General features: G+C 46.7%; 1 protein-coding gene across 2 annotated transcripts in view; it reads right to left on the bottom strand.

Moving 5' to 3' along the window:
• Nucleotides 1-3,337: 3,337 nt before the first annotated feature.
• Nucleotides 3,338-11,465, bottom strand: part of RUBCN (rubicon autophagy regulator) — a 66,460-nt gene continuing 58,332 nt past the window's right edge. For both annotated transcript variants that reach the window (XM_032225417.1, XM_032225418.1), the window contains exons 17-21: nucleotides 10,849-11,087; nucleotides 9,886-9,947; nucleotides 7,341-7,494; nucleotides 6,057-6,150; nucleotides 3,338-3,814 (exon numbers count right to left, since the gene is read on the bottom strand). In XM_032225417.1, coding sequence (XP_032081308.1) covers nucleotides 3,657-3,814; nucleotides 6,057-6,150; nucleotides 7,341-7,494; nucleotides 9,886-9,947; nucleotides 10,849-11,087 — 707 coding nt within the window. In that variant the 3' untranslated portion in view covers nucleotides 3,338-3,656. The remainder of the gene's footprint in view (nucleotides 3,815-6,056; nucleotides 6,151-7,340; nucleotides 7,495-9,885; nucleotides 9,948-10,848; nucleotides 11,088-11,465) is intronic.

Raw genomic sequence — 11,465 nt, 5'->3', positions numbered from 1 at the left:
GTGTATTATGCGCCAGTATTTTGTCCGTTTGTATACGGAAATCCCACAAGATCTTGACCTTGACAGTTACCATCCCGTACAGCATTTTCCGCGAATTTATTGTATTGTTTTAAATAAAATATTTCAGTTGTGAAACACTCCACCAAGCATAAACATACCAGAGACAAAGGCTGCTTATTATTATTATTATTATTGTTTTATCACAGGTGACATTTCCATGGTTACACTTGTCTGGAATAATGGATGGATTTCCAGGTTCAATTAGTGTGTTCTTTTTTCTTTTTTTTACAAAGAACATTTTAGTCAACACAGATAAGAAACTGATTATTATTATATATTTTTTTGCCAAACGGGTATTACAATCAACAGCTCCAGCCATTCTGAGCACCGTTGAAGCATCCGAAATCCCACTTTGGTGCATCATTTTTTGGTACTTCCTGGTATTTCTAAAGTGAACCCTTGCTGGTTTTTGTAAAACGGAATCAGTGCTTTTAGAAAATTAGCTTTTGCTAGCAAAAGAGAAATAAACGTTCTGGAGTCCGCTCTCCAAAATCTTCAAAGATTTGCTTGAAGCAACACAGTGGAAGCAACCTGCTCAACAAAGAAAAATAACACCGTGTGCATTTGTGATCCCCCCCCCCCAATTGCGTTAAATAGAGGTGTGTTGGGAGCCAGGTTTTTTAAAGGAGATGGACAGGGTCAGTGTAAATCTAAATATACTTAATATAAATGTAATTATCGGGGTGAGATCAGGACTCCCTCGGTTAAAAGTGCTTCGGATTAACGAGTTTGAGGTGGTGGGTGTTAAATTGGTGTTTCTGCATCGCTTGGGCCACGAAGCTAAGAAGACATTTTCAGGAAGACATTGTGCATTTAGTTGGAAGTTTAGTTCATTTGATTTAGTTGGAAGTTTAATTCATTTGATATGGGGCGGTGAAGTGGGGGGGGGGGAGTTTCACCAGAATGGATGCTGAGCGAAGAAGGAATCAAGTGCCCGGAGTTTCAATTTATCGTTCAATTTTGGATCACCGTCTCTTCTGGGTTCGAGAAGACCGTTTCTCGACCGCAGCCGCTTGGAGATGGGTGGCCTTCGTACTCTCAGAATTGGGAGTTTGGCTGGGGAGTTCTGGGAGTTGAAGTCCACCCGTCTTCAAGCCCTGTTCCAGAATGTTCTCTCGGCAGCCCTGTAGAGCAGGGGGTCTCCAACCTTGGCAACTTTACGCCTGGAGGATTTCAACTCCCAGAATTCTGCAGCCAGCAAAGCTTTAAGCCTGGTGGACTTCAACTCCCAGAATTCCGCAGCCAGCAAAGCTTTAAGCCTGGAGGACTTCAACTCCCAGAATTCCCCAGCCAGCAAAGCTGGCTGGTGAATTCTGGGAATTGAAGTCCTCCAGGCTTAAAATTGCCAAGGTTGGAGACCCTTTCTATACAGAAGGCCACCTTATCAGTAGACTCCCAAGGAAACGGATCTCTAGAAGTTCTCTGTGCTGTAAAGGTTAAGAGTGTCTGCCACCTTCCACTACTGATAAAATTAATTTTCATTTCCCCCCCCCCTGTGCCAATACTGCTCAGATAGTCCGGTTGGCACGTTACATCTGCCCATCTGGGAGCCAAGTCATAAAAACTATCTCGATTTTTGATATTGCTTAACAGATCTAGTATTTTTTTCCCCCTGGAATTTGGGTTGCTTTCCTGTTTTGTTTGTTTTTTAAAGATACCTAGGATCGAACAGGAGCTTGGGGGAAAGGGGGCCTTAAGCCTCAGAAGAAAGCAGCAGGTAAAACCTGCGATCCTGGGATAAAGAAAATGTTTTTTTTTTCCTTTAAGCAGCGCCTTGCTGAAGCAGGGATGTTTAGATCCATCCGTGTTGTGATTTTTATTTTAAAAAATGGTGCAATTATTATTTTTCGGGTCTTTTTAAAAAAATAAATAAATTTTCAGGCCTTTCCTGACTGCCTTTCACTTTTAAAACAGGGGACTCCAAAACTTGGAAACTTTTAAAAGACTTGTGGATGTCCAACTCCCAGAATTCCTCAGCCAGCCATGAGAATTCTGGGAGTTGAAGCCCACCCATCTTCCAAGGGGCAGAGGTTGAAAAACTGTGTTTTGAGGGAAGGGGAAAGCAGAGCTACTCCAAAAACTCTGCAGCTTAGGGAAGAGTCCTGTGGACTAGCGACTTTAAAAGTCAAATAAAACTGTGCCCCTTGCAGAAGGCTCATCCATCGGGGCAGGAGATCATCTTCATTCGCGATCTGCAGCCTTCTTAAAATTCGCCCCTCGAGTGTCGATTATAACTATGGTTTCCCAGCTTTGACAGAGTCTCTACAGAGTCACTTACGGACGGCTGTGCAACCTGCCAGAATTCTCACCTGGCCAGCCAGAAACCTTCAAGCAATGGACAACTTCCTCCACATCCCACTTCCTAACCTACTTTGGCCAATCTCCAAACCACAACTATCAGGGGAGGTAGAGAGCAGCATTAGAACTCAAGACACCTTTACCCGTTATCCGGAACTCCCTCCCTCTCTGCCGCCAGGAGCCACTTACAACAGGCCTCTGATCTTGGCCCCCTTCCTCCAGCCGTGGGGTACTCCAATACCCCCTGATCTAGGGCCCACGATGGCTTAGGGGAGGCACTGCAGCCTGAAACAGCTGAAGTGAGTGGGGAGATTTTTATGTTTAGGGGGAAAAAATATACCAATTTTCCCCCTCGCTGGAATATCGTCCAGTTTGCGAGTCGACCGACATCATTCAAGTTACGAGAGAGGCTTTTCAGATGAACAGGGAGAAAAGTGTGAGTTTGTGCGTATGCCTCTGCATGTGTGTTCTCGTCCACGGATCCTTTTAAGGAGCCGGGAAGGGACTGTGGTCTTCTCAGCACTCTCCCCCTCTCCAATCCGGGTGTGCCATTCTGGTTATCCGACTCCCGTTTCCCCACTAACATTCTCCCGAGATTTAAAAGGATGAGGTTTTTTTAAAAACTTCTTGCTCTCTTTCTGGCTCCTCGGGAGAAAGAGGGGTGAGGATTTAGCAAAGGAAAATAAGAGAATTGGAGGCGAGGATCGGGATGGTGCAAAGGAAAATTAAAAAGACAAAAATAATAATAATAACAACAGCACAATGGCCTTATACGGCACACAGCAACCGATACGGTAAGTTAGAGGTCCCCAAACTTGGCAACTTTTAAGACTAGTGGACTTCAACTCCTAGAATTCTCCAGCCAGCAGAGCTGGCTGGAGAATTGTGGGAGTTGAAGTCCACTAGTCTTAAAAGTTGTCAAGTTTGGGGACCTCTGCGGTAAGTCAAACAAGAAAGGACGGTTGATTTTCCCTTTCACGAGCGTGCCTGGATCCTGTCGGGGAACTCCGCCTCCGGAAAGCCCTTCCTTGGCTTCTCCCCATGGATGGAGCTTGTGGGACGCACGCTGAGCCATCTCCTCCGCTTTTCCGCAGAAAGGAACATTCGTCGTGCATCTGTTGTCCGCAAGAGCCGAACCTGTTCGCTTGAGTCCAGCGGAAGGAGAGAAACTTCGCTTCAAAGGCCCAAAGCTGCGAAGGCCTTCCGTTGCTGGGGCTTCGGAGTGCCGGAGAGCGGCCGGCTTCGCCGCCGGGTCAGTGCAGTCTTTGGAGGTGCGGCGACTTGCAGCTTCTCGGCTGTCACGTGGCTGCCCCCACCGTGTCCTCGTCCGGCTCGTAGTCGGAGAGGTCAGCTTCCAGGCTCTGTTTGGCCAGGAGCTCCCGCCGAGCTTGCAGGCGGGTGCATTTGGGGCAGGGTCCCGACCGGAAGCAGCCCTTGTGGTAACAAGCTCGGCACTCTGCAGGAGAAGAGTGGAGAAAAAAAAGAAGAAGAAAAAATTACCGTATTTTTCAGAGTAGAAGACGCTCTAAAGTATAAGACACACCTAGCTTTTGGGGAGGAAAACAAGGGGAAGGGGAATCTGCCTCTGCCTCCCAGCAATTTGCCTCCTTCCAGCAAACAGCAAGTTTCACTTTCACTTTCAGTTTCAGCTTGGTCCTCCCGACGATCAGCTGTTTCAGGCTGCAAGGATTGCCATAGCCTATTGCCGCCTCTGCAAGCCCCATTTTCTCCATTTGCTGCAAGGAGGTAAATTGCTGGGAGGAAGAGGCCAAAGGGTGGGGGACGGTGGGTGGATGGGGCTACATTCGGTGTATAAGACGCACCCAAATTTTCACCCCCTTTTAGTAGGGAAAAGGTGCGTCTTATACTCTGAAAAATACGGTAAGTACTATTGCTATCTGACTGTTGCATTCACAAATGTGCAGTTGTTGGAGGCTCCATATCCAATGCATATTTTATCACTCGTTCCTCCAAAGACCCCACCAACGTGACCCTATCACCTGCTTGGCCCTAGCAAGGGGAGGATTCCCCTTTGCCAACAGAATAAGGGAGGAATCAAAGAATAACAAGAGTTGTGGGAGAACTAGGAGTTCCCGTGTAGGATAAGGAGAGACAGAACCTGGGGTGGGAGTCAAGAGAGGAATCAGCCTAGAATTGTTACATTCCCACAAATGGTTTAAGTTCAACCCTTTCTTGAATTCCGTTGATTCTTCTCGAGCGCCAATTTAGCCCTGACTGTTAGTTGGCCACTTTCAGCTTGGTCCTCCCGACGATCAGCTGTTTCAGGCTGCAGGGATTGCCATAGCCTATTTCAGCCTCCGCAAGCCCCATTTTCCCCATTTGTTGCAAGGAGGTAAATTGCTGGGAGGCAGAGGCCAAAGAGTGGGGGACGGTGGGTGGATGGGGCTACATTCGGTGTATAAGACGCACCCAAATTTTCACCCTCTTTTAGTGGGGAAAAGGTGTGTCTTGTACTCTGAAAAATACGGTAAGAGGAGCCGAAGAAGACACGGAGGGCGTCGGTCTCAAACAATCAAGTGTTTGAACGAGGTGCCGGTCTGCATTTATCGTATGGCACATTCACAACATATTTTACAGATGTAAAATACAAAACGTAGAATAAAAAATCGGAAATCTTAATAGGAGGAATGCAAATGTATACCTCCCTGTTTAACTTCCCTTTTACTACCCTGCAATAATTTTGGGCAGAAGTGGTGACAGGATGGAGCTGAGCATTTACTGGTCCGATGCCCTTCCTGACACCTATGCGAGGTTCACAGCAGAATTTTTTTTTTGCATCCTAGGAAACATCTGCAGTTACCTAGGATTGAATTCTCAACCTTTCGAGTGGGAGGAGAATGTCTTCCCCACTAGACCACTTAACAAATGGATATCTTAAGTGGTAAATATAATTCACAAATAAAGACGAATATATGTATCCCGGGATCAGGGGTGGAATCCAGCAGGTTCTGGAGAACCGGTAGCGGCAATTCTGAGTACTTCGCAGAACTGGCAAATATCACCTCTGGCTGGGAATGGGGATTTTGCAGTATCCTTCCCCTGCCACGCCCACAGAACCGGTAGTAAATGTGAATTTCCCCAGTGCCAGGGATAATGTTGCAGGATCTAATCTGGGTCGGAACACCAGGACCAGAGGCTTTTTCGAGCTTTTGGACTCGTACTGGAGATGGGCTCAGAGAGTGACCGACCCAGATTGGATCCTGTAAATAGAATTGTTTATATTTTATTTATTTTATTTATTTATTAGACTTCTATACCGCTTAATAGGGCTTTCAGCCCTCTCTAAGCGGTTTACAAATTTTTTAGCAAATTGAGTCAGCAACTTACCCCCACAGTCTGGGTCCTCATTTCACCCACCTCGAAAGGATGGAAGGCTGAGTCGACCTTGAGCCGGTAAGATTTGAACCGCTGAACTGCAGATCACAGTCAGCTGAAGTGGCCTGCAGTACTGCACCCTAACCACTGCGCCACCTCGGCTCTTTCTTTATATTCATTTTGTCGCAGCCGAAATCTCCATTATAGGTTTCATTTTGACACTTGGTCCTTATTTTGTTAGATAAGTTTGTTTTCCGACGCCCGTAGTCACAATTTTGGTGATGGCATTTTGCTCCCCAAATGAATTTACAACTTAAATGTAAAAGTTGTTAGGGGATTAGCTCTCCCGTGTGATGGCTCACCTTCACATGTCTTGCACTTGTTCAGCTCAAAAGGAAATAGGATGTCGTCCTCGTTCTGGCAGAATTCGCAGATGAAACCCTTCGCCTGGCACAGCTGGGCGAGGAGATAAAAAAAAAAAACATTGACTGTCAAGATTGAACCGCTTTGCTTCATTCAAAATTTTAACGTGTCTCAACTTGCCAGTGAACCGAGAGGAGGGAAAGGGGCAAATGAAATGCCGAGAATGTATGTTAAGATTGTTGAGAGCCTGGAAACCATCAAGGTCGCCTTTGCAGGTGCTGGTGACAGAGATGGCCTGTTCCCATATCAAACAGACACCTCACAATTGGACAATGTGATCAACCAGGAATGGAGAGATGGGGAAGTTATGATTTAACTAGCAATAGCAATAGCAGTTAGACTTATATACCGCTTCATAGGGCTTTCAGCCCTCTCTAAGCGGTTTACAGAGTCAGCATATTGCCCCCAACAACAATCCAGGTCCTCATTTTACCCACCTCGGAAGGATGGAAGGCTGAGTCAACCCTGAACCGGTGAGATTTGAACAGCCGAACTGCAGAACTGCAGACAGCTGAAGTAGCCTGCAGTGCTGCATTAAACCACTGCGCCACCTCGGCTAGGCGAGCAATCGCGGGGGAGGGCAGGGGGGAGAAACCAGAGCTGGTTTTATTTCTTCGGTACCAATCGGGTGTGTCCATTCAAGTTTTACTTTTGGGAATTTGGGTTCACTAATTGGACAGTTGACACTAGCGCAACAATCCCACCATTTGGGTTTCACTCAGCCCCCCCTCGAGAGGGAGACTCCAGGACTGGCGTTTTACAAGCTGGTCTTCCGACTTGTACTTCAGAGACCGCTCAAAGTTACAACGGCACCGGGAAAAGTGACGTAAGGACCGTTTTTTAAGAGTTACGACCTTTGCAGCATCTGCATGGTCGCGGGAATCAAAATTAAAATTAAATTAAACAGAAGTTCTTTCTCTCTCTTTTCTTTCTTGTGCTTTGGAAAATAGCTTGGCCCTTTCTTCTCTGTGGCAGCCTCTCAAATATTGGAAGATGCTCTCCTATCTCCCCTGGTCCTTCTCGTCCCTGGACTAGCCATTTCCAGTTCCAGTGCAACCGTTCATTGTGTTTTAGACTCATCTTCTCTGCCCTCTTTCCAGAGTCTCAACTTCTGTTTTATTGTGTGGTGATCAAAACTGGATCCAGGATTCCAGGTGTGGCCTTATTAAGGCTTTATAGAGTGGGATTAGAAGGAAGAAAAGAAATGGGCTCCACGCACTCACCATGCATTTCTCAACGTGCAGCTCTCCCACCCGGAGGAGCTCGGTCAAGCGGGGGACAAGCTCCCCCTTCTTGATGGCGCTTAGGTCGTTTAAGGAATAAAGGTGAAGGTCTTCAGTCAGGTGGCCGGGCACTGCGTCGAAGGCGTCCAGAAGTCTGGAGGGGGAAAGAGCAGCCATGTGTTCAGCAACAGGACAACGATGCCTCTCCTTCTCAAGACCAAACTCCACATTTTGGATTGTCAAAGACTAACCTGACTTGCGTCCGATAATCTCATTTTTAAATGTTGCGACTGTAGGGTCCAGAGAGGTCTCTTGAGTTGGCTTGTTTTCTTGTGGACGTTACATCACCCAACTAGGTAACATCATCAAGGCTAGAAGGAAGGTGGGGTTTGCTCTTTGTTAAACTTTATCTATCTATCTATCTATCTATCATCTATCTATCTATCTATCTATCTATCTATCTATCTATCTATCTATCTATCTATCTATCATCTATCTATCTATCTATCTATCTATCTACCTACCCACCCACCCACCCACCCACCCACCCACCTATCTATCTATCTATCTATCTATCTATCTAACCCGCCTCCTGCCAAGTACCTCCCAAAGACCGATCAGATCGCACAGACTAGGCCTCCTCCGGATCCCATCTGCCAGCCAATGTCGGCTGGCGACTTCCCGGGGGAGAGCCTTCTCTGTTGCAGCTCCAGCCCTCTGGAACGAGCTCCCCGTGGAGATCCGGACCCTTACTACCCTCCCGGCCTTCCGCAAAGCCGTTAAGTCTTGGCTGCTCCGGCAGGCTGGGGGGCTGTTGAAATAGCCAGCCCCATGGTAACTATGAATGTTCTGTATCTTAAATTGTTGTTTTGTCTATTTGTCTATTTATCCCCTTCCCCTGTTATTGTAAGCCGCCCAGAGTCCTTCGGGAGTGGGTGGCATACAAGACCAATAAAATACTAAAATACTAATACTAAATCAATCTATTATCTATCTATCTATCTATCTATCTATCTATCTATCTATCTATCTATCTATCTATCATCTATCTATCTATCTATCTATCTATCTATCATCTATCTATCTAAATGTCTCTGTGTGTATGTTCCAACATAACTCTGGAATGCCTCAAGCAATTTCAACCAAACTTGGTACACAGATGATTTACTCTCTGGAAACAAATACTGTGGACGTAAGACACGCCTAACGCCCCTTGGTGTGTGTGTGTTTGCGTGCGTGTGTTCCAGCATAACTCTGGAACGCCTGGGCCGCTGAAAAATTTCAACCAAACTTGGTACACAGATACATTGGTACACTTACTCTCTGGAAACAAATACTGTGGGGGTAAGACACCCCTAACACCCCTTGGAATATGTGTGTGTGTCTGTGTGTGTCTGTGTGTCTGTGTTCCAGCATAACTCTGGACCGCCTGGGCCGCTGAAATGAAAAGGAATGAATTATATCTATAGTGTCAAATCACAGTACTTTTGACAGTGATAGTGTGCATTTTGGATGTGTGTGTGTGTGTTCCAGCATTACTTTGACTTGACAATATAGATATAATTCATTCCTTCTCCTGTCTAATACAGGATTAGCATAAATAAATACCCGGGCACACACCCAATTATCAGGTAGTATACAATATAATCCCTCTCCCTTCTAGCACTGATGATGTTACTTAGTTGGGTAATGAAACATTTGCAAGAAAACTACCAAGCTCAGAGAGCACCAAAATATCCAGTCCTCCTCCTCCTCCTCCACAAACCCCATTCCTTCCTAACACTGATGATATTACCGAGTTGGATAATAAAACATCTTCAGGAAAACCACCAAGCTCAGAGAGCACCAAGGATCCCTCAGTTCAACCCTGCGCTACAAATATTCTCTTCTATCAGAAAGAAAACTATAGATCAGTGATGGCGAATCTTTTCGGCTCCGAGTGCCCAAATGGGAACGTCAGTGCATGGGTGTGGGTGTGGCCAGAGTGCTGGAAACCTGAACACCAGCTGGCTGACATGCCAGCTCATGCCTGGTTTTTGGCTGTTTTGGGGTGTTTTCAGGCCATTTTTGCGCCAAAAATGAAAATGGTTGAAAATGGCCCCAAAATGACCTGTTTTTGGCTGTTTTCTGGCCCGTTTCCCAGCCGTTTTCTGGTGCTCCGGCACCCGCGAAGACCAGCTGGCGGGCATGCATGTGTGCTCTGGAAACCAGAAGAGAAGAGAGGGCTCTGCGTGCCACCTCTAACACGCGTGCCGGAGGTTCCCCATCACAGCTATAGAGAGAGAGCTTGTGATAATATCGTCCAGATACAACTGGGTCGTAAATCTGTATGAGGAGATTACATCATTTCCCATTCCACAACACTCCTGAGTGTGGAATCTGCCTTTCCTCACAGCTTTCTCACGTCTGCGAGAAAACAACCAAGCCACACACTCGGGTCAATTGTGCCATCGGTTGTGGCACCAACTCCCTGCTGCTCACCGCTCGCTCTCGCTCTACGATAACGACGGGGACTCTCCGAAAACGTGTTTTTTGGAATCCTTACCCTTTAGCTAGGCGACATGTCTTGAACATGTTCTTCATGTGGTACAGCTGGATTCTTAAAAGCTGGAAGAGACCAAGAAGAGCATGAATTCAGGGTAACAAGAGTTGGAAGGGACCTTAGAGGTCTTCTAGTCCAACCCCTTGCCTAGGCAGGAAACCTTATACCGTTTCAGACAAATGGCTATCCAACATCTTCTTAAAGACTTCCAGTGTTGGAGCTTTTACAACTTCTGGAGGCAACTTCTGTTCCACTGATTCATTGTTCTCACTGTCAGAAAAATTCTCCTCAGTTCTAAGTTGCTTCTCTCCTGGATTAGTTTCCACCCATTGCTTCTTGTTCTACCCTCATATGCTTTGGAGAATAGTTTGACTCTCTTTTCTTTGTGGCAACCCCTGAGATATTGGAAGACTGCTATCATGTCTCCTCTAGCCCTTCTTTTCATTAAACTAGACATACAATACAATAGCAGAGTTGGAAGGGATCTTGGAGGTCTTCTAGTCCAACCCCCCCGCCTAGGTAGGAAACCTTATACCATTCCAGGCAAATAGCTCTCCAATCTCTTCTTAAAAACCTCCAATGTTGGATCATTCACAACTTCTGGAGGCAACTTCTGTTCCACTGATTAATTGTTCTAACTGTCAGGAAATTTCTCCTCAGTTCTAAGTTGCTTCTCTCCTTGATTAATTTCCACCCATTGCTTCTTGTTCTGCCCTCAGGTGCCTTGGAGAATAGTTTGACTCCCTCTTTTTTGGGGCAGCCCCTGAGATATTCCTCCCCACTCCTGGGGAAAGGATACTGCAAAATCTCCATTTCCTCCCCACTCCAGGGGAAGGATACTGCGACCAGCCAGAGGTGATAGTTTCCGGTTCCCCAAACTACTCAAAATTTCCGCTACCGATTCTTCAGAACCTGTCAGAACCTGCTAAATTTCACCCCTGCGCCAAGCCCCACATGCTTGCTTACCCTGACTTGGTTGAGAGGCTTGACCTTCCGGTAGAGGGCCGAGTTAACGTCCTGCATGTTGAAGAGGGGATCGTTCCAGATCTTGTGCAGCAAGTCCTTGGAGAAATTGCTGACGTAGTATTTGCCGAAGTCCCACCTGCGAAGGATGCGGCTGGGAATGACCATCTGGGCGTTCTCGTGGCAGCACTGGCAGAAGTATTTGCCCAGGTACTCGCAGTAGCGCATCCGCTTGATGTAATCTGGCGGCCCGTCCGACGAAGGGAGAGAGAAAGGGAACTTAAGAGAGCAGCGGTTTGTAGGCAGAGCGTTTCGACTCCGGTAAGCGTTGGGGACTGAGGATCAACCTCAGAATGTTCTAGAATCTAGGTAGAGTTTGACGAAAGCTCTGTGTCAACCCGTAAAGCATCCCTGCCCTGCTCTCGAGTTGCCATAGGAAAAGGGGGGTGGGAAACCGATGTAACGGCACAGCAGCCAAAGACAGATCCATATACCAGACTTATCTCTCTCAAGGTTTGTCCCAGGGTCATGATTGGGGCCCTAAATTACGTGGGGTCAGAGCTGGCTTGCTGTCATGGTTCCAAAGGATGCCCTAATTAAATCATGAGCCTCGAGCCAAG

Source organism: Thamnophis elegans, chromosome 10 (assembly GCF_009769535.1).
Source record: "Thamnophis elegans isolate rThaEle1 chromosome 10, rThaEle1.pri, whole genome shotgun sequence".
Lineage (NCBI taxonomy): Eukaryota > Metazoa > Chordata > Lepidosauria > Squamata > Colubridae > Thamnophis > Thamnophis elegans.
Note: the sequence above shows the minus strand (reverse complement) of the source record. Positions and strands in the feature narration are given on the sequence as shown.